At 38.1% G+C, this 23,738-nt stretch overlaps 1 protein-coding gene across 2 annotated transcripts in view; it reads right to left on the bottom strand.

Moving 5' to 3' along the window:
* Nucleotides 1-23,738, bottom strand: part of CNTNAP5 (contactin associated protein family member 5) — an 872,320-nt gene that overhangs the window by 465,186 nt on the left and 383,396 nt on the right. For both annotated transcript variants that reach the window (XM_031936548.1, XM_023225607.3), the window contains exon 6: nt 11,701-11,885. In XM_031936548.1, the coding sequence (XP_031792408.1) occupies nt 11,701-11,885 (185 nt within the window). The remainder of the gene's footprint in view (nt 1-11,700; nt 11,886-23,738) is intronic.

Raw genomic sequence — 23,738 nt, 5'->3', positions numbered from 1 at the left:
CCTTCCCACCCCTTCCCCTTGAGTCCCCAAAGTCCACTGTGTCTTTCCCATGCCTTTGCATCCTCATAGCTTAGCAACCACATACAAGTAGGAACATAGAATGTTTGCTTTTTCTTTCCTGAGTTACTTCACTTAGAATAATAGTTTCCAATCTGATCCAGGTCACTGTGAATGACATTAATTCATTCCTTTTTATGGTTGAGTAGTGTTCCATCATATATATATGATATATATATATATAGATATGAGATATATGTATATATTATGGTTTCTTTATCCACTAATTGATTGACGGGCATTTGAGTTGGTTCCATGTTTTTGCAATTGCAAATTGTGCTGCTATAAACATGTGTGTGCAAATATCTTTTTTGTATAATAACTTCTTTCCTCTGGGTAGATACCTAGTAGCAGGATTGCTGGATCAAATGGTAGTTCTACTTTTAGTTCTTTAAGGAATCTTCACACTGTTTTCCATAGCAGTTGTACTGGTTTACATTGCCACCAGCAGTACAGGAGTGTCCCCTGCTCATCACATCTATGCCAACATCTACTATTTTTGACTTTTTCATTATGACCATTCTTGCAGGAGTAAGATGGTATCGCATTGTGGTTTTGATTTGCATTTTCCTGATCATTAGTGATGTTGAGCAGTTTTTCATATGTTCATTGGCCATTTTTATATCGTGTTTTGAGAACTGTCTATTCATGTCCTTAGTACACTTTTTGATGGATTGCTTATTTTTTTCTTGATAATTTGTTTGAGTTCATTGTAGATTCTGGATATTAGTCCTTTGTCAGATGTGACAAAAATTGTGAAGATTGTGAAGATTTTCTCCCACTCTGTGGGTTGTGTGTTTATTCTGCTGATTGTTCCTTTTGCTGTGCAAAAGCTCTTTAGTTTAATTAAGTCCCAGCTATTTATCTTTGTTTTTATTACATTTGCTTTTGGGTTCTTGCAAGCGAATGTCTAGAAGGGTTTTTCCAATGTTATCTTCTAGAATTTTTATAGTTTTCAGATGTGACAAAGATTGTATAGATTGTGAAGATTTTCTCCCACTTTGTGGGTTGTCTGTTTACTCTGCTGAATTCCTTTTGCTGTGCAAAAGCTATTTAGTTTAATTAAGTCCCAGCTATTTATCTTTGTTTTAATTACATTTACCTTTGGGTATTTAGTAATGAAATCTTTGACCAAGCCAATGTCTAGAAGGGTTTTTCTAATGCTATCTTCTAGAATTTTCATAATTTCAGGCCTTAGATTTAAGTCCTTGATTCATATTGAGTTGATTTTTGTAGACGGTGAGAGATGAGGATCTAGTTTCATTCTCCTACAGGCAGTTTGTCAATTATCCAGCACCATTTATTAAATAAAGTGCCATTTCTCCACTTTATGTTTTTGTTTGCTTTGTCAAAGATCAGCTAGCTGTAAGTATCACGGTTTATTTGTGGTTCTCTATTTTGTTCCTTTGGTCTATGTGCCTGTTTTTCTGCCAGTACCATGCTGTTCTGTTGACTATGGCCTTATAGTATAGTTTGAAATCAGGTAATGTGATGCCTCCAGATTTGTTCTTTTTGCTTAGTCTTGCTTTGGCTATGTGGGCTCTTTTTTAGTTCCATATGAATTTTAGAATTGGTTTTTCTAATTCTGTGAAGAATGATGGTGGTATTTTAATGACAATTGTGTTGAATTTGTATGTAACTTTGGCAGTATGGTCATTTTCACAATATGGATTCTACCCACTCATGAGCATGAGAAGTGTTTTCATTTTTGTATCATCTATCATTTCGTTCAGCAGTGTTTTGTAGTTTTTCTTGTAAAGGTCTTTCACCTCCTTGATTAGGTATATTCCTAAGTATTTTATTTATTTATTTATTGCAGCTATTGTTAAAGGGATTGAGCTCTTGACATGATTCTCAGCTTGGTCACTGTTGGTGTATAGAAGAGCTACATTGATTTTGTATCCAGAAATTTTGCTAAATTATTTTATCATTTCTAGGAGCTTCTAGATAAGTCTTTAGGGTTTTCTAGGTAAACAATCATAACATCAGCAAACAGCTACAATTTTGACTTCCTCTTTACTGATTTGGATACCCTTCATTTCTTTCTCCTGTCTTATTGCTCTGGCTAGGAATTCCAGCATTATGTTGAAGAGGAGTGGTGAGAGTGGGCATCCTTGTCTTGTTCCAATTCTCAGAGGGAATGCTTTCAACTTTTCCTCACTCAGTACTATGTTGCCTATGGGCTTGTCAGAGATGACTTTTATTATATTGAAGTATGTCCCTTGCATGTGAATTTTGCTGAGAGTTTTAATCATAAAAGGATGCTGGATTTTGCCAAATGCTTTTTCTGATCTTTTGAGATGATGATGTGGTGTATAATATTTATTGACTCGAGTATGTTAAACCATCCCTGCATCCCCGGTATGAAACCCATTTGATCATGGTGGATTATTGTTTTGATATGTTGTTGGAATTGGTTAGCTAGTGTTTAGTTAAGGATTTTTGCATCTGTGTTCATCAGGGATATTGGTCAGTAGTTTTCTTTTTGGTTAAGTCCTTTCCTGGTTTTGGTACTGGAGTGATATTGGCTTCATAGAATGACTTAGGGAGGGTTCTCTCTTTCTCTATCTTGTGGTTAGTGTCAATAGGATTGGTATCAATTCTTCTTTGTATGGTAGAATTCTGCTGTAAATTGGTCTGGTCTTGGACTTTTTTTTTTGGTAATTTTTTGATTACCATTTCAATCTTGCTGCTTGTTGTTGGTCTGTTCAGAGTATCTAATTCTTCCTGATGTAAGCTAGGAGGTTGTATCTTTCCAGGAATTTATCCATCTCCTCTAGGATTTTTAGTTTATGTGCATAAAGGTGTTTATAATAGTCTTTAATTATCTTTTGTATTTCTGTGGTGTCAGTTGTAATATCTCTTGTTTCAATTCTAATGGAGCTTATTTGGATTTTTTCTCTTCTTTTTTTGGTTAATTTTGCTAATAGTCTATAAATTTTATTTATCTTTTCAAAGAATCAGTTTTTGGTTTCATTTATCTTTTGTATTTTTTTAATTCCATTTCATTTACTTTTTCTCTGATCTTGATTATTTCCCTTATTCTGCTGAATTTCAGTTGAGTTTGTTCTTGTTTCTCTAGTTCCTTGAGGTGCGACCTTAGATTGTTTGCTTGTGCTCTTTCAGACTTTTTGATGTAGGCATTTAGGGCTGTGAACTTTCCTCTTAGCACTGCTTTCACTGTATCCCAGAGGTTTTGATAGGTTGTGTCACAAATGTCATTCATTCTGTTCAAGATACTTTTTAATTTCCATCTTGATTTCATTTTTGACCGAATGATCATTCAGAAGCAGGTTATTTAATTTCCATGTATTTGCATCATTTTGAAGGTTCCTTTTGGCATTGATTTTCAGATTTATTCCCCCATGGTCTGAGCAAGTGTTTGATATAATTTCAGTTTTCTTGAATTTATTGAGGTTCATTTTGTGGCCTATCATTTCCTCTATCTTGCAGAACATTCTATGCACTGTTAAATAGAATGTCTGTGGTTGTTGGGTGGAATGTTCTGTAAATAACTGTTAAGTTCACTTTTTCCAGGGTGTAGTTTAAATCCATTGTTTCTTTGTTGACTTTCTGTCTTGACTATCTTTCTAGTGCTGTCAGTGGAGTATTAAAGTCCCCCACTATTTAGTTGCTGTCTATACCTTAGGTCTAGTAGTAATTGTTTTACAAATTTGGGAGCTCCAGACTTAGGTGAATATATATTTAGGATTGTGATAATTCCCTGTTGGACAAGGCCTTTTATCATTATATAAGGACCCTCTTTGTCTCTTTAACTGCTGTTGCTTTAAAGTCTGTTTTGTCTGATATAAGAATAGCTACCCCTGCTCACTTTTGTTATCCATTTTCATGGGACGTCTTTTTCCATCCCTTTACTTTAAGTTTATGTGAGTCCTTATGTGTTAGATGTGTCTCTAGAAGGCAGCAGATAGTTGGTTGGTGGACTCTTATCCATTCTGCAATTCTTTATCTTTTAAGTGGAGCATTTAGGCCATTTATATTCAATGTTAGTATTGAGATGTGGGGTAACATTCTATTCATCATGCTGTTTGTTGCCTGTACACCCTGTTTTTCGTTTTTGTTTTTTTAACTGTATTTTTTGTTTTGCAGGTCCTGTGAGATTTATGCTTTAAAGAGGCTCTGTTTTGATGTGTTTCCAGGATCTGTTTCAAGATTTAGAGCTCCTTTGAGCAATTCTTATAGTGCTGGCTTGGTAGTGGCAAATTCTCTCAGCATTTGTTTGTCTGAAAAAGACTGTGTCTTTCCTTCATTTATAAAGCTTACTTTTGCTGGGTACAAAATTCTTGGCTGATAATTGTTTTGTTTGTGGAGGTTGAAGATAAGGCCCAATCCCTTTTAGCTTGTAGGATTTCTGCTGAGAAATCTGCTGTTAATCTGATAGGTTTTCCTTTATAGGTTACCTAGAGTTTTTGCCTCATGGCTCTTAAGATTCTTTCCTTCATCTTAACTTTAGATAACCTGAGGACAATGTGTCTAGGCAATAATTTTTTGGTGATGAATTTCCCAGGCATTCTTTGAACTTCCTGTACTTGGATGTCTAGTTCTCTAGCAAGGCCAGGGAAGTTTTTCTTGATTATTCTCCCAAACATTTAGACTTCTCTTCTTCCTTGGGAATGCCAATTATTCTTGGTTTGATTGTTTAACATAATCCCAGATTTCATGAAGGATTTATTCATATTTTCTTATTCTTTTCTCTTTGTCTTTGTTGGATTGGGTTTATTCCAAAACCTTGTCTCTGAGCTCCGAAGCTCTTTCTGCTACTTGTTTCATTCTATTGTTGAGAATTTTGAGAGCATTTTGCATTGATTCTGAAAGTTTTGATTGTTTTTTATTTGTGTTATTTATTTCACTGAATATTTCTCCCTTCACTTCTTGTATGATTTTTTTTTTTTTTTTTTTATTTCCTTACATCAGGCTTCAACTTTCTCTGGTGCCTCACTGATTAGCTTAATACCTAACTTTCTGAATTATTTTTTAGGTAAATCAGGAATTTCTTCTTGGTTTGGATCCATTGCCAGAAAGCTACTGTAATTTTGGGGGAGGTGTTAAAGAACCTAGTTTTGTCATATTACCAGAGTTGGTTTTTTGGTTTCTTCTCATTTGGGTAGTCTATGTAAGAGGGAATGTCTAGGACACAAGGCTGTTGTACAGTTCCTTATGTCCCACTGGGTGTCTCCTTGATGTAGTACTCTTCTTATTTTCCTAGGGGTGTGGCTTTCTGAGAGCCGAGCTGTAGTGATTGTTATCTCTCTTCTAGATCTGGCCACCCACCAAGTCTACCAGGCTCTGGGCTGGTACTGAGGGTTGTCTGCATAGAACTGTCTGTGGGTCTCTCATGGATATGGGCATCTGCTCCAGTGGAGGTTGCAAGGGGGTGAAATGGACTCTCTGAGGGTCTGTAGCTTTGTTTGATTAATGCACTATTTTTGTTCTCATTGGCCTCCTCCTGGGAGGTGGCATTTTCAAGAGAGCATCAGCTATGGTAACATGGGGAGGAACAGGTGGTGGCCGGGGCCCCAGAACTCCCAAGAGTATATGCCCTTTGTCTTCATTTACCAGGGTGGGTAGAGAATGACCGTTAGGTGGGGGAAGGGCTAGGCATGTCAGAACTCAGACTCTACTTGGGCAGGTCTTGCTGCAACTGCTGTGGAGGATGGGGGTGAGGTTCCCAGGTCAATGAAGTTATGTTCCTAGGAGGATTGTGGGTGCCTTTGCTGTGTCATGCAGGTTATCAGGGAAGTGGGCAAAGCTGGCAGTCACAGGCTTCACCCAGCTCCCACGCAACACAAAGGGCTGGTCTCACTCTCAATGTGCCCCACCCTCAACAGCACCAAGTGTGTTTCCAAGCAGTGGGAAAGCAGGGTTGTGAACTTCTCCCAGGCTACCCACCTCCCAGCTGCAAAAATAAGTAGGGCTTTCCTGCTTCCCCTACCTGTGGATTCTGGACACTGGATTCATGCCCTCCCTTGTGTTCTGGCCAGGAGGCTTCTCAGTGGGTTCAGATTGTTACGAAGTTCAGCTAGAGATTTCCTTCTCCCTATGGCCTTTTCTAGGTGCCTCTGGTAGCCCTCCTGAAGGTCCACTGCGAAGCAGGGCAGCAATTGACTCAGCAAGCCTACAGGGATTTTCCTGCTGCTTTATTTGGGCATTTTGCTCAGCTTTCTAAATTCAATGAGCTCCAAGTAAGGTCAGAATCTTCTCCCGTAATCTAGACCTTCGGGTTCCCCAGTGGGGGTTTGTGTTCAGGGGCAGATGATCCCCCTTTTGTGGGATGATCTCTCTTTCCCGCCACAGTTTGGGCAGTCACAGTATTTGGGGTGTCTCCTGGGTCCTGCAGGAGCAGTCTGCTTCCTCTGGAGGGTCTGTGGGTCCTCTGGGCTTTCCTAATGTATTCCTGCAGTCTTTCTGGAGCAAAAGTTCATGATGCGAGCCTCCACATGCTGTTCTGCCTGTCTGAGTGGGAAATGCAATTTAGCCCTGCCTCAAAAGTGTGATTTTTTTTTTTTTTTGAAGTACTTTTTAAAGTTCTTGGGAGGATGATTATACAGATTTTTTTTTTTTTTTTTGGTGAACAGTCACATGGTTTTCAAAAATTTTACATAGACAAATATTTTTTATGTTTTAGTTCCAAGTTGCTGGATTTTATGCCATTCCTAGAAGAATCTCCAGCACTCTTACATTTAAAAAATATGATCTCTATTTAAAAATTCTGTGAAACTTATTCTTAGAGATTAAACATCTATGTATTTTAAAATATTCAGTTCAATCTAATTTTTTGTTTGTGTTTTTGACTAAGAATTTTCATTGAAAATATATTTTGTACTTCGTAAAATGCCTTTTCAGTATCTATTAAGTGATAATATATAAATCAAATATGTATGTGTGCATATATACACATTATGTATTTGTGTGTACATATATACATTATGTGTGTGTGTGTGTGTGTGTATATATATATATATTTTTTAAAGAAACAGGGTTTTATTCTGCTACCCAGGCTGGAGTGCAATGGTGCTATCATAGCTCACTGCAGCCTCAAACTGGGTTCAAGCCATCCTCCCTCCTCAGTCTCCCAAGTAGCTGGGACTACAGAAAAACCACCGCGCCTGACTCCTAAATCATATATATTTTTCAAATATGTTTTCAACAGTTTAAGAGCTTACAAAATAGCTCTGTAAAACAAGATTACTGAACACTCTTGATAAGAAAAGACTTCTTGGATTACAAAAATGTTAGAAAAGAACTATTTTTTCTAAAGTCCTAAAAATATCTTTTTTCTCAAGCCCTTCTGCTCCAGGCTGGAAGTAAACTGAGCTGCTACAGTCTTTCTCTCGCAGCATTTGGAGAAGTCATATGGGTTAAGTGATGTAAACTGAGAAGACATTGAGAAGACATTCTAATGAGAAGTAAAGGATCACATTCTGCCTCTTTTTTTTTTTTTTTTTTTTTTGAGAGCAGATTCTGTGAACCCTTGTCTGTTTGCTTTCTGGGCAGGAAGGGAAACAGACCACTGCAGACATCTTAGTGCAGCAAAGTTCACGCTAGTTGCTTTATAGAAAGTCATTGTGTCATTTGATTGATATCCTTAAGGTACTATAAGATGAGGAATGAGGCCGGGTGCGGTGGCGCAAGCCTGTAATCCCAGCACTTTGGGAGGCTGAGACGGGCAGATCACGAGGTCAGGAGATCCAGACCATCCTGGCGAACACGGTGAAACCCCGTCTCTACTAAAAAAATACAAAAAACTAGCCGGGCGCGGTGGCGGACGCCTGTAGTCCCAGCTACTCGGGAGGCTGAGGCAGGAGAATGGCGTGAACCCGGGAGGCGGAGCTTGCAGCAAGCCGAGATCCGGGCACTGCACTCCAGCCTGGGCGACAGAGTGAGACTCCGTCTCAAAAAAAAAAAAAAAAAAAGATGAGGAATGAAAGCTACTACCTTTTCTTGCCATTATTACCACATCATGGTAAAGAGTGAAAAGGAACATAGGTTTGCATAATTGTATTTGCTTTGGTATAAAATTAGATAGGGTACAGAAGTATATATCAGAGTAGTACATGCTCCAAAAATTAGTCATTGGCACACAAAGACATGACTGTCATCTTCTAGCTGGTGATATCCAGGCGTCATTTGTGCACATATGGGTGCCTGGCAGAAAGCAAATCAATGTAGATTCTAATTGATATGCAACATTGTGATAAAATAGACCTTAGATTTATATATCCTGTTTAGCTCCATTCCTTCCAACAGGGGTGCGAATTTTGCTTCTGGATGACTGAAGTTAGAAGTTTTTATTTCCCAGGTTTACACAGCCAGTTAGTGGTCATGTGGTAAGTAGAACACAGGGTTTCTACACCAGGGTCCTTTCATCTCCACACAGACTCTGGAGTGAATCTTCAAAGGCTGGAGGCTTCTCCTGACACATAACTCTTGTCTTCCAGTACAGCTAATGTCAAACGCCGCTATTACAACCAATCTGTCTTCTTTTATGATCATTGGAGCAAGCTGGCTGAACAATCTGGAGAAGACTTGAATTCCCTAAAGTAGAGGTTGCTTTGGAGGAACGTTTCAAGGTGTCTCTTTTCTTGGGAGCACGTTTTATAAGGCACCAAGACATTCGTGCACGCCCTGAAAAAATCAGTTCCAGCTTCATCGGATTTCATTTCTCTAAATGCTGACTTTCACTGTAATGTCACTCGGCTATGATTTCATACAGATTCCATACACAAGAGACAAAAAATAAGCAGACATGGGCTTGTAATAAACGTTAAACCTGGCAACAGAGTGAATTTTAGAACCATCTTCTGGGACATTAAAGGGAAAATTGTGGGGGGAATGACGAGATGATTTTATAGGATTTTTTTTTTTTTTTTTTTGCTGCTGTTGTTGTTCTCTTTGAGTTTATAAAAGGTATCTCTTTTCTTTTAGGTGGTTCCAATATTGAGTGTGTTCTTTCTTTTGTCAATCAATTAAACAAGTCGACAAAGGAGAGCGATTGATACTCACAGATTTCCAGTTTTCAGCAACTCAAAAATATCCACCTGTTATCTTGTATTCTGAGTCAAAGAGTGACAAATTCTTTTTTGAAGTTAATGAATGGCATATTTTATCCACAGTCTACTAAACTAAGGTTAAGATCAAAAGAGCTCTCTTATTCTCATGATAATGACTGAAAAAATAAGTCCCGATTTTTCAATTATTCATCTCCACATCCACCGTTCTATTATCTATTCCACTAGTGATTGAAATTGTCTCCTAGCACGCTGTACAGGGTGGGACACAGGAACACACATACACACACACAGGTATGTATGTGTCGGTGTGCCATGACTGTGTATCCAAACATAAGATTATTTTAATGATATTAACAATGTGTAGCACACAATTTATGAATAATGATAAAATACGCAATAATCTGTTATTGTAAGTTCTGTACAACCAGCTGAGTTTTATAGAAAGCTTTTGCTGACCTTAGTTGAATGATTTTATCTGTAGCACATAAAATGTCTGTTATATATTCCTTTTGAAAAATTTCTTTATTTCCTTTACAACCCTTTCAAAATGTAAAAATTAGTCTTAACTCACGCATCATAGAAAAACAGGCCTCAAGCCAGACAAGCCAGGTAGTTTTCTGACCCCTGGTTTACACAATCCACAAAACAATAAAGCAGTCCTTGATTTGTAATGTATGTCAACATCTGTGGTATAAGTATTTCCACTATGGTAGACTTCAAGCTGTCAAAGGGATTTCACTGAACATGGAATGAGGGAGAGCTGTGTGGTAGCAGCCCAACATACAGTATCCCCACAACACAGAATAGTCATGCAATTCCTCCAGAGCACCTTCAGTTAACAGAGACAGCATATCAATATAGTATAGTGAAATAATTAGAAATCAATGAGTTTATTAGGTTTTAAAACTAATTTCAAGTTTATATAACTTAATTATTATTATTATTATTATTATTATTATTATTATTATTATTATTATTATTATTTTGAGATGGAGTCTCTCTCTGTTGCCGGGGCTGGAGTGCAGTGGCCGGATCTCAGCTCACTGCAAGCTCTGCCTCCCGCGTTTACGCCATTCTCCCGCCTCAGCCTCCGGAGTAGCTGGGATTACAGACGCCCGCCACCTCGCCCGGCTAGTTTTTTGTATTTTTAGTAGAGACGGGGTTTCACTGTGTGAGCCAGGATGGTCTCGATCTCCTGACCTCGTGATCTGCCTGTCTGGCCTCCCAAAGTGCTGGGATTACAGGCTTGAGCCACCACGCCCGGCCAGTATTATTTTTAAGACAGAGTCTCGCTCTGTCTCCCGGGCTGGAGTGCAGTGGCATAATCTCGGTTCACTGGAAGCTCCGCCTCCCGGTTTCAAGCGATTATCATGACTCTGCCTCCTGAGTAGGACAGACTGCAGGCACCCACCACCACGCCTGGCAAATTGTTTGTGTTTTTGGTAAGGACGGGGTTTCATCATGTTAGCCAGGATGGTCTCTACCTCCCGACCTCATGATCTGCTGGTCTCGGCTTCCCAAAGTGCTGAGATTACAGGCGTGAACCACCACGCCCAGCCAACTTAATTTTTAATAATGGCTAGGTTAACCAAGAGCTCACAAAAATTTCTGAAAATCTACAACTTGAAACTCATAAACTGGTAACCAGCTGACTCAAACACACCACTGATGGCCCATTCTTTTGAATTCCATAAATACTGGACTGTTTGACATTTTTTTAAACCACGCTCTGGCATGCCTCCCCAATCTTTTCACCCTATTCTTTGAAGACTTAGCAGCATCTCCTGCTAGAAAACTTGTGCCATTTTTCAAGGTTGAATTAAGTGGCCTGTTTCCTATAGAAATATGGAATTTCTATATTCCAAACCTTCAGTGACAGGGGCTTCATCCACTGTAGCCTTTACCTCCCTGTTCTGCAAGGGTTTATCTCAGTTTCTCCAACTCAGAGACTGAATATTTATGGCCCAGCAGAGCCTGGTGTACAGCAGGAGCACAATATGCATTCCTTGAACTGAACTACTAGCAAAAATGGCGAACTCTTGGCTGCCAGTTTGCAGAGCTTTGTGCAACTTTCTTTGTATTACAGAACTGGTGCATTTCACTGTACCTCTTCTACAAGAGAGCAGGGAAGAAACAGCTCGCCATGGTATTAGTCAAAAGTTTGCATCGGAAGAGTGAAAGTCAAAGGGTAGTGTCTTGACTGCAGGTTTTAGATTCCATGAGTTTTGCTTATAATTTAAATATCTTTCATCAGTACAGAGAACTGACGTCTTTTTTTTTTTTTTTTTTTTTTTTTTTTTTTTTGAGGAGGTACATAACCAAGAGACTAGGCAGTGGCACAGAAAGGTTACAAGCAGGAAAAAAAAAAATGAGGAGACCTGCTGACTTTAAAATGCACACACCTGTTGCCTTGTGGTTTAACCCTCACTCCCTCATTGGTCAGATTCTCTGGCTGCACGCCTTTCCATCTATCTGGCATAGATGGAGGAAGTAAGTCCCAGGGTAAGACTCCTCAGTGCCCCACCACTTCTCTCAGTTGCTCTGCTCACTGATTTTCTTGCTGCGTTCATTGAAGCAAGGGGCCTGGGAGGTGCAGGGAGGATCAACTCACCTCATAGTCAATGTCTAAGGCATCCGTCTCGCCCTTGGTGCGGAAGTGCTGTGTGTGCCTGTCCACCGTGAAGTTCACCTGCTTGCCCACCCGTTCGATGAGGACCGAGTGCCAGTGCTGGTCATCCAGGAGGCTGCCCAGGGTGGCAGAGGGCAAGCTGCTGCTGAGCCGTGCTTTGCTGTCATCTGTAAAGAGGGGAGGAAGGCAGGATGATGTCTGTGTCCAAGGGCAGCTTTGCACACCAGAATGCTCCACAAGTAAAGGCAGCTATCTCTGTTCTAAAGGCAAAGAATGATGCCTCCCTACAGACGAGGAACTGTGCTGGTCCTGAGAAGTAATAACAGGCCTTGCCCACAGATTCCAGAAGCAAATTCAACATGCATACCTCCTTCCTGACAAAATAGGGCATGTTTTCAAGACTTGAAAAAATAAATAATAAAAGGAACTATGTCCTTATGGCTACAGAAATATCATTGAAAATGGCGATTGTGTTTTTAGAAAGAATGAATATTCTTTGAGTTTGAATGGTTCTTGAGTGGAGAAAGCCAGTTAGGAGCTGTGCCCAGGAGGAGGAGTAAAGCCGGGATATGTAAAGGGAAGACAGCTAGTAAGTTTCTGGGCAAAAGCAGCGGCAAGGCAATAATCATCTCATATGCCATGGCTGAGTACCTACTGTATGCACAGCACTTAGGAAGAAATAACCTTCATCTTTAATCCTCTAAGGGAAAATTATCATCTCCATTTGACAAATAGAAACCCTGAGGCTCAGGGAGATGAGGCATGCATGCCTCAAGTACAGTCGGGACTTGAATGTAGGTCTGCCTCATCGTTTTTACTTTGACCACAGCTATGGATCATGGCTCAAGTCATACTGTTGAGGCTTTAGCTTCTGTTGAGTTTGGAAGACCCCTTTGAGAAGACATGAGAGATGCAGCTGGAAAGGCATGCTTTGCAATCCAACCTGCCTGGTTCCCCCTCCCCCTCTTTCTCTCTCAATTTTATGGAAGTCCCTGGCTGTACCCTTCTACCAAAAAGATTACAGCTTTTATCTTCCCCTGCGGAAATTGCTTCAAACTTAGCAAAATGAACAATTAAATAGAACTAACGTTTGTGTATATATACATCTTCAATTTTTGCAACATTTTATACATTAAGTCCCTTTGTAACTGAAAGCTAAATGTCTCTCTCCTCCCTCTTGGGAAGTGTTTTCTCCAGTACAGCTGCAGCAGCCTGTTCAACAGTGTGACATTCAGCAGGCAGGAGCTGCCACTTCCCCGAAGCTGCTCACTCCCACCTCCAATACAGCCCAAAGCACCATTCCCTTCACTGAGTAACTTGGATGCTTCCTATAGGGCTGGGGGCATCAAACTTATTGTAATTAGAAAAGTGAAGCTGGTGAATTAATAGCTGACGTGGTTTCATGGGTTTATTCACTGTTTGTTCCACAGCTTCTTAGTTTTCATTCTTTGATGGATTATGCTGATGAATTAAAAGATATTTTCATTTTTTCTCCCTCCCTTTCTTTCTCCTATGGAAAGGTATTGTGAGTCAGGTGCAGTGGCTCACACCTGTAATCCCACCAATTTGGGAGGCCAAGGCAGGCAGATCACCTGAGGTCAGGAGTTTGAGACCAGCCTGGCCAATGTGGTGAAATCTCATCTCTACTAAAAATACAAAAAAAAAAATTAGCCAGGCAAGGTGACAGGTGCCTGTAATCCCAGCTACTTGGGGGGCTCAGGCAGGAGAATCGCTTGAACCTGTGAGGTGGAGGTTGCAGTGAGCTGAGATCACACCATTGCACTCCAGCCTGGGCCAGGCCACAAGAGCAAAACTATATCTAAAAAAGAAAAGAAAGGTCTTGTGATCTACCTGAGCTGGGCACAGTGACAGGTAATGTATCAAGGAGACACGGAGTTTAAAGGTATACTGTCCTCTCTGAAGGTCTTAGTGTAGAGATGCTAATCAAATAAATCTATAAAACATATGCAGGTTTCCAGCACTTAGTGCACAGAGCCATGGAAATGCAGAGTATGGTGCTGTGAAACCCTCCTTATGCAGCAGAGACAAGTTGAAACCTGAGGGAAGGAGGAGCATGGTTGCAAGGCCAGGAGAAGCAGCAGCCAGGGTTAGAAATGTAGGGGAGCATGGCCCAAGACTTCCAGCGACTGAGTGCCAGGAGCTCGTCGACCTGGATCCCATTATCCAGGACTTTGTATGCTAGGTTACACGGTTTACATCTTTTTTAAGAAATGGAACGTTGAGTAGGCAGAGGTTACTAATGCAGATTACTGTGTTGTTTTGTTTGTTTGGTTGGTTGGTGGGTATTTGTTGTTGTTGTTGTTGTTTCTGAGATGCAGTCTCCCTGTGTCATCCAGGCTGGAGTGAGTACAATGGCACGATCTGGGCTCACTGCAACCCCTGCCTCCCGGGTTCAAGTGATTCTCCTGTCTCAGCCTCCAGAGTAGCTGGGATTACAGGCGGGGGGCACCACACGAGGCAAATTTTTTATGTTTTTGGTGGAAATGGGTTTTCACCAAGTTGACTGGGCTTGTCTCCAACTCCTGATCTCAAGTGATCCGCCACCCCAGCCTCCCAAAGTGCTGGGATTACAGGTGTGAGCCACCATGCCCGGCCAGCAGATTACTTTTAAGAAAGGTTATTTTGGCAGTTGTGTGGGAATTGGATTAGAAGGTAAAACTGGCTATAAGATTGGCCATAATCTGGATAGATGGGGCATAACGGGGCTCAGGCAAGAAGAGTACAGGAAGAATGGGACCCAAGTAATGATGAGGCGTGGCAGGAGGTGGCCTCCAGCTGATGGAGATAGAATAAAGAACACCACCACCGCCACCCCACACACAGTTTTTATTTATAAGATGAAATCATTCAGGAGCTAACATTGGCTGAAGGAAACTTTATGCTTTATAAACTGTCAGTTCTAGATGTAACAAGGCAGGTAGATTTAATATTGGAGTTTTCACTTTGAAATTGAGCTGCATCTCACTTTTTTCTTAAAATAAGAAAGGCATTGAACAATAATTTATTAATAATAAGTCCAAATTCTAAACATTTGAAAGTTTAAGCTCATTATACATCACACACGCAAACACACACACACACAAAACCACCACCACCACCAACAACAAAAAACAGGGCAAGGAATTACACCGTTTCTCCAACTTGTTTGTTCTATGTGCTGTTTTTGTGATCTTTAATGATCTCCTGAGTTCTTTAATAGAGCCAATAATAATAATGATTAAAATAAAATATTTTAATATTTTCCACACTATCCTGCTTCAAAAGATAAATTTTATAAATATTATGAATCAGTCAAACTGATTTTATTTTTTATGTAACTTTGGGTATACTAACACACCCTCCCTCCCTCCCTTCCTTACTTCCTCCATCTGCTCATCTTCCATAGCCCCAGGTAATCACTGCTGTTAACATCTTGCTTGTGCTTCCAGAAAAATATTAGGTGTATGCAAGCAGCAAAAATAGATTTTCTTTATTTCTACTCATTTAATTTTTTGCCCTGATGGTAAAATAGAATGTGCATTTATCTCCAACTTTCCATTTTTATTTAATCTATCCTGAAAATCTTTATCAAAATATAAAGAGCTTTCCCATCCTTTTTATAGCTGCATAGTATTCCATGCTCTAATATATATACATGTATACATATAATATATATGATCTATATACATGTAATATGATATATAATTATATATGATCATATATATGATATATAGAACATATCATATTTCACATAATGAGTTCTTAGTGATACAAATTTAGAAGTTTCTATTTACTTTAGATCTCGAAAACTGTTGAAGTACTTTATTATGTGGACATTATCTTGCTTAGGCACAAGCATATTTGTAGCATTCATTCTTAGATGAAGAATTGGAGGACAAAGGCTTTCATGTTGGCAATTTTGACAAATACTGCCAAAATGTCCTATATAAAGACCGTGCCCATTTAAATGCCTAGGAGTGCCTTTACCACAGGCTTGTCAACAACATACGGTCTAGCGTTAAAATTTTGCCCGTCTGGTAGGTTAAAAAAGTGTATTTCTGAGTAATTTTAATATGCATTTATTTTAATAAGAATGAGGTGGAAAATCTTTTTAGTTTTATTTCCTTTTCTTTGAACTGTCTCTTCCTATATTTTGCCTGTGATATGAATTTTGAAAATATCTTTTTGCCTTTCTTTGTTTTTTGATGTTGTTTTTCTGTTTTTGTTTGTTCGATTGATTTTTTTAATTCACCACTCAGGTATTTGTGCATTGGGAACAAATCCATCATTTTTCTTATAACTTCTGGATTTGTATCATAGTTTAAATGGTTCTCCTTATTCTGAGATCACTGAAGAATTCTTCTAGTTTTCTCTACTTCCTTTCAACTGAAATTTTTGCTGATGTACTCTATGAGGCACAGTTCTACCTTTATGTTTTGAGATGGCTACCAAATTGTCTCAGTTCCACTATTTTAAAATCCTTGAGTGGTCTTAGTGAAATAGATTGTATAACTTTCAAATGGCAGGAGAACACTAGTAAATTGGGTAGGGTGGTATTTGTTACGTTGACTGGATCAAGGCAGTCTAAGTACATGATTGGGATCTTCAAATCCTAAAGCTTCCAGTAGTAGGTTATGTTGGTTGTTTCTCACTGTACCCTTCTTGCATGCACTGACACCATCATCACCACCATCTCAATGGACAGGAACATCTCCACGGTGTAGAAGAGAGGGAAGCAGAGCCAGCATCAGTAACCTTACCTTTACCCTCTTCAAAGTCTAATGTCAGTCCTTTCTCTCCTGGGTCTTAACTTTGGCTCAGAAAGTTTGCTACTCTCATTGCATCCAAAAATTCTGTTTCTTATAATTTTAAGACTTTAGGAATATAAAAGTACTTCTTCTTAAATAAATAGTGACTACCTTTCGCTTACTGCATCTAATGAAACCATAAACTTAATTAACATACTTATAATTTTATGCAAAGTAGCTCATGAAATTTTTATGAATACTTAGAGCAATTTGTTGACCTTTTCTCAAAAGTGGATTAGCATTGCTCCTTGTTTACATTTTTCATTTACTTAGTGCATATATATATATGCCCAAAGATACATATATATATATGCCCTTGTTTACATTGTTCATTTACTTTGTGTGTGTGTGTGTGTGTGTGTGTATGCCCAAAGATAATGCAAAATTGAGTCCCATCAATTTTATGGAGAAACATTTCAGTTAGTATCACGGGACTTAAACTAACATTCACAACTTTTTGCCTAGTAATCCACTTTCTGCAAATGTATTCTAAAGAAGCAAGCTGAAACGTTGTGGAAAAATTTTTAAGTGGTTAGTAATTTAAAAATTGCATATAATATGCAATAATTTGGAAGGAGAAAAAAATCTGAATACATTTAGGTAGACTCACTGGATGAAGTATTATATTAAATAGCCATCAAAATGATATTTATAAAATACATTATTTCAAAAGTATACTCAGTAGTGACTGCCCTTTTTGATAAAATTAAAAGTAATATTTAATAAATAGAATACTCAATAATTAGACTATACTGATTTAAAATATACATGAGCAGAAGACAAACGTACAAAATATAGACTAAATACAAGTCTGGAAAAGGCACAAAGAAGCACTATGTGTGGGTAAAATTGAATAATGCATTTACCACAATCATTTTTTCCTTTTCTCTGTATTTTAGAGTGAGCATAACTATTTTGGATAATGAGAGAAATAAACTTAATTAAAAACACAATCCTGACACTGCATAGTATATTTGTTGAAGACTATATATCAGAGATGTGTAATTATTGAATCTCTTGGGAATTACAAGTTACTTATTAATTAACCAAAAAGGAGCACCTATGGATAAATCTCATCACTCCTTCTCCATTATATAGTTATTATATACCAACACTCAGATATCTTATATCAAAACAAGTTTAGTGAAACTTGGTTTGGTTAAAAAATTGGGAAAACAAAATTTCTGCTCTTCATTAAAAAAAGGATGTTTAGAATTATATTTATGAGAAGAGTAGGATGGTAGTCCTCAGAAACGTTTCATTTTCCATAGAAATTTCCATTATTAGAGATCACAAAACACTTAATTCTCAAGAAATTGTCAAACTCTTGATCTTAGAATATCGATTTTAAGTTTTATCTCAGTGGCATTTGAGGTTCAATTACTAGTTTTAACTAGTTTCTAATTTCTTAAGACAAAGATAAAAGTTTTCATGGGCAATTGTGAAGGACAAAAACGATAAAACTAGACAGAAACTAACTTTGGGATCAGAAATAGATAAGGTAAATAATTATTTCTAATGAAATAAAACTTGTTTTCATGTGGTTTAATATATAGTTAAAATGAAATAATATATATACTACCCAAGGCCCTAAGAAATATAACAATTTTTATAGGAAGCTTGAAATGTTTGCAAAACATGGTTAACTTTACCTATTCATTCTCTTCCCTCCACCTCAAGATGCTATGGATAAGCATGCCAATTCTTTCACCCTTACTTAGAACTCACATTTTCTGGTAAAGGACATGCATGTTGCACTGTGTTCACCCAAATGCCTTGTTTGATTTAATCTTCTTGCTAGGTCTTATCTTAACTGTTCAAACATGGATACCACTTTAACTTTCATAATCTGTGAATTTCAGACAGGCTGGGAAAAGGGGGATGGGAACTCTCCTGTTTAAGATTGTATTTGAGCAAAAAAAAAAAGTGATTCTTGAAAAGGGTTTGATTCACTATTGATAAAACAGGGGCCACTCATGTGAATTCCCTCATGCCTGCCTCTATCAGATCATCAGAATCAACTTTTCCACCAACCTTTAATTTGTCAGATTATCAACACCGATATTCACTTGTATTTCTTCAGCTTCTCACACAAGTTAAACACTTCACATATGTTGTTCTAATTATTCCTGACCATAATAACCCTGCAGAAAGGTTAGTCTCCAAGAAGCCACAAGGTTTACCTAAGGACTCAAAGAATTGGGGTTACAACCCAATTCTATTTGACTCCAAAGCTAAAACTCTCTCCACTACTTTTCGTGGAAAAATGGATACTCTCATTCTCCTTCATTTCTTACGCTCTTATTCTCTGTATCTCCCATATACACATGTAAGTTATGTAGCTTAGTAGGAAGGGAGGACATTCGTTTGCAAAGGAATTTAATGGATTGGAAAACAGAGAGCTGTAGAAAAGTAAAATGGGGCAACACTAAGAAGGGAGGACATGACATACAATAAGAAGACAAATTGCACCTCCCTGTCCCAGCCAGTATTATAAAGGTACTCCCTTTCAACTTGGTTTGGCAATATGCAAGGCTAGTGAATGGTCTCCTAAGTATTTAAGTGAGAGCCCTGGAGAAAATAAGAAACGGACATGAAACAATGTGATTTCAATGGACTTGACCCTCAATCCAGGGCAAGTCTCTATGTTTCTCTAAAGCAATGAAACACATGTCCTTAGTTGTTAAGAAATTTCTAAATCGTATTGACTAAAAACACTTTCCAGATTTAGGAGTTATTGCTCTACTGTGGTGTCTAACTTATGTCCATCTTCTGTGACTTTGCTATCTTTGAAAACATTATCTTAATACATTTCTTATACGATTTTGATGATGCATAGTTTTTTAATTTCCAATTAATATAATCAAGCTAAAAGGTAAGTAGAAATAACTGTTTTACTAGGTTGAGAGCCTCTTGAATATAGATACTGATAAATCCAACTTTTAACCCCCAGTGCAGAATTCAGTGCGTTATTTACTGTACTTGTTTTACCTATTCTTATTACATAATGACAGATTTCATGAAAAATGTGGTGCATTTTATCCCATTGATTTTTTGAATGAAATACCTGTTTTTCTCCCCTCTCCATAATAAAATATCCAGATTGCTCAAGGTTGATCCTGGATCCCTCTGATCATTTTTGATCTCTCCATTCTCACAACTTAACACATGCATATTGTCTGCCTGATATTTAACACTTTTTAGAATTGTTTCATAATTTTTATTATTTGCCTTATAAAAGTTTATAACATTCTGGTGATTAACATCAGAGAATTGGGGTAGGATTGGATAAGGCTATAATCCCATATCTACAGTTATGCAGCTATGTGACCTTGAGCCACTTACTGGAAATCAGGGACCAGCACTTCTTCATCTGTTAATGGGTTTGGATATAGATTGTAGGATTGTCATGTAATTTAAATAAAATATGTATTTTAAATGTTTAATGCAATGCCTAAATGTGGGCTCTCAAAAAATGGCAACTGAAAAAAACTTTTATAGTGTTTAGTACAATTTGAGAAACATGATAAACATTCCATAAATATGTGTGAGTTGGCTGACTAAAATGCCTGAGTTTCAAAAGAGCTAAATTGAATGTTCATTTGACTCTTTGGATAATGGAAAGAACTTTCTCTGGCATCTCAATGGTTGATTATGCAATCACGTGCTTTGGCGCCTGAACCCTGTACTCAGCTCCCGGGTGCTCCTCAGATGTTTGTTCTATTCTAGGAGCCTCACTTGAGTCTCACTTTACTACAGCCCTATGTATTGGGGATTGCATAAACATCCTGCCTCAGTCAAAAGACACTGGGCTCTTGCAAGGATGAGTGACCTGCACGTACTATTGATGTCTTCTTCATTCTTACAACAGTTCTCTTGTCACGTAATATCTCTGCTCTTTGATTCTCTACCTGCATGAATGGGTTCAGACTATTGTAATTCTGCAGAGGGCAGACTGCCATTGGCAATTTGAATGAGATGTGTAAAAAGTGAGAAAGGAAACATGTCTAACCCCCTTATGGATTGAGAGAAGAAATCTCTTTCCCATTTAGTAGTTCTGGGAAAATACCAATGTTCTACTCTAAGAAAGTAGGCAAAGAGGAACCACATAGTTCAATTTCTCCATAGAACTGTCTCTACCCAAGCCAGACACAGTAAGGGTTAGGGTAACTATGTAATGTAAATTGGATACTCATCAAAGAGCATCACTAGAAAAGAACACTATGTATGGCCACAAAGCCATCCCGAGCAGCTGACCATGGTGCTGGACTTCTTTATTCTTAGCCTGAATTTCTGAATTGCAAGTAACTGATTAGAAAATGAATACACATTTGAATGAAAAATTGTCACTAAAGGAGACACGGCTGAAATGTCCATATAAACTGGAGAGGGAAAAACCAAAACTCTCTTTATTTGACCAGCACTATTCTTTAACCCGTTAACCTCTATCCTGTCTCTCTTTCTCTCTGTCTCTCAGCGCTCCTAAATTTCTCTTGCTTTACTGATTCATTTTTTTTAACAGAACAAACCTGATCATGGATGTCATACACTCTTTCCCCTTTGAGGCTATGTGACAACAGGAAAAGAAGAGCATTTTAAAATAATATTTAAAGAATTCATATAAATAACTAAGATAAATATTGAAAAGATACTAAAATGTTAATAAAAGAGATAACCAGGTTGTAGGATTTGGGGTTTTTCCTTTTTTATATTATTTTCATTTTTTTAAAAAACTGATATATATTTTATAATCTAAAATTAAGAGCAAAACAGCTGGTTAGATATAAGTAGACTGTAATGGTAGCTATACTAACCACAGTCTGTGTAAATGGGACAAGTAATTTATCCTCTTTGAGCCTACTATTTCATATCTGTAAACTGGGGCTAATGCGTACTTATGCCATAGGTCTTCCTTGAGGATTGGACTGGACCTTACCCCATTGTGGATCCTCTGTAAACAGACCCCATTGTCAGAGAGAGTGGTGGATCATGGAGGAGTCAGGAGTGCAGACTCGAAGGTGAACAAGCCCGACAGGAATAATGAAATTTGTGATGAAAACCCTGTTTCTAATGTACTGAATTTGCCTCAAGCACCTACTTTAGGAAGGGGTTCTCCTAGAGGCTAGAGATACAGAAATGAACAAGGTGTTATCCTGGTGTTTATAAAACTTATATTATAGATTTTCCACTGTGGGCAAAGCAAAGCTATTATCACTCCCATTTGCTTAGTGCTTCCAGAAATCTTCTAGCTGTGATGAGGTAGGAGGGGCTAAAGTACTAATCTGTGGCAGTGTTTCTCTAGCAGAGGAACCTAGAAACTTATGCTATTTAAGAAGTATCCTAGGCGAGTGCTTAAAACAGGTAAGTACAGAAAACACTCAACTGTGGTAAACTGATAAAAAGGAAGAGCTGCAGAAACAGATAAAAAAGATGAAGACATTTTTAAACTATGCAGAACATAGCTAAAATATATTCTAACTACTTAATCAATCACTAAGTAAGATTTTACTTAATTACCACCATGGTTGGAAATATAGAGAAGACAGAAACTGGTAAGAAAGACTTATCCTGCCATCTATGTATCGTAGCAAGGAGTCAGTGCCATTCATCTTAATATTCCATTTATGTTCAGAAAAGCCAGCATAGTTCAGGGTGAGGCATTCAGATATTGTTGGAATAAATGAGCAATACTGAGCTTCTATTTTTGGCATTTGTCCATGTTTACTCATTGCTACAGAAAATGTATTTATAGTGTTCTTGGTTTTCATGTCCATACTCCGCAAGACAAGTCATTAGCCCCAGATTAGAAATAAGGAAACTGAGGCTCAGAAGACATTCACCATAATAAATCACATAATAAATAAAATAAAAAACTTAACATAATTTGATGGGACATCTGTAATCAAAACAAAATGTGTTACATGACCATATCTATGCTCTTTCTACCATTCACACCATGAATGAATCTGGTTTACAACATTAGATTTTGTATGTGGGAGCAGTGTTTTGGATGTGAAATGCCACACCTGAATTGGGAATCTAAACAGTAGTAACTGAAAGATTTCTCAATGTTACCAGTAGAAGACACCTGCTTTACTATTGACAAGTAATAACAACTTTACCCAGAACTCAAAATGCTGTGTGAGCCACTTGTAACTGGGAGGCTCAGCTTCATTCATTTGATCTCCTTTCTGGAAAACTGAAAACCAGTTAATGGATTGATGCATGTTCGTGTAGTATTTGGACACCCAGCATTCAGAAAGTTCTGATGCTTGCTTCTTTAGTTATGGTAATTAACAACCAATGAGGTTACCAGCAAAATTTTTTACCACTCTCTTCTAGGTGACATTCTACTTTTAAAGGTATTTTGGTGTGTTCTTAATCTATTAGGTATCAATTTTGAGTTAAACTTTGAAATCTACAGATTCTTTCTGCTATCCCTGCCTACAGTCACCATGGGGCCCCAAGAAGACCCTCAGAAATGCCTCAAAATAAAGAAATTGTTCTTTGGTTTGGGGGCACTAATATTCATTCTTATGTCTCTTCAGCTAATTGCTAAAATTTATTTAACTTTTTTGTCAATTTTCCATGCAACTTTTTTTTGGTCAATCTTCTATGCAACTTGATGTTACAAATTACATTTTGCAATTTCTTTCCTTCTTTACTATTTTACAGTAAAGACAAAAAGATAACTATTTTCCTCTCCCTTTAATATTAGGAAATATCAGATGGGAAGCAGGGAGTCATTCTTACAAAAAACAATCATTTACTTTTTTTTCAGCTTGTCTCTTTTTTCCTTTCTTTCTTTTTCCTATAGAAGAGCGTTTTTGTTTTGTTTTGTTTTGCTGTGTTTTGTTTTTGTTTTTTTGTGTGCATCCTTGGGAACTGTGCTCCTGCCTTTTGCACTCAACTTATCCTTCCTTCAGAAGTGCCTTTGATCACGTACAGGAGGCTGGGCCTCTCTCCCCTTTCTCTGGGATAAGAAATTGGTCACAATGAATGCGACCTGCCTGTAGTGCAACAGGTCCTGATGGACGGCAGCCCACAGCGGGAGGCTGTGTCCTAACTGTGTGGAGGCAGGAGGGCATTCTGTACTAAGCTTAATGGAATCTGGTGAGTCTAGGACTTACCCTGGTACAGCAAGGGCACCTAAATAAAATAGTTTCCCTTAAAAAGACATGGGAATGCCTAGAAACTTAGATTTTTTTGCCT

Source organism: Piliocolobus tephrosceles, chromosome 11 (assembly GCF_002776525.5).
Source record: "Piliocolobus tephrosceles isolate RC106 chromosome 11, ASM277652v3, whole genome shotgun sequence".
Taxonomy (NCBI): Eukaryota; Metazoa; Chordata; class Mammalia; order Primates; family Cercopithecidae; genus Piliocolobus; species Piliocolobus tephrosceles.
This window is presented reverse-complemented; position numbering and strand designations above follow the sequence as displayed.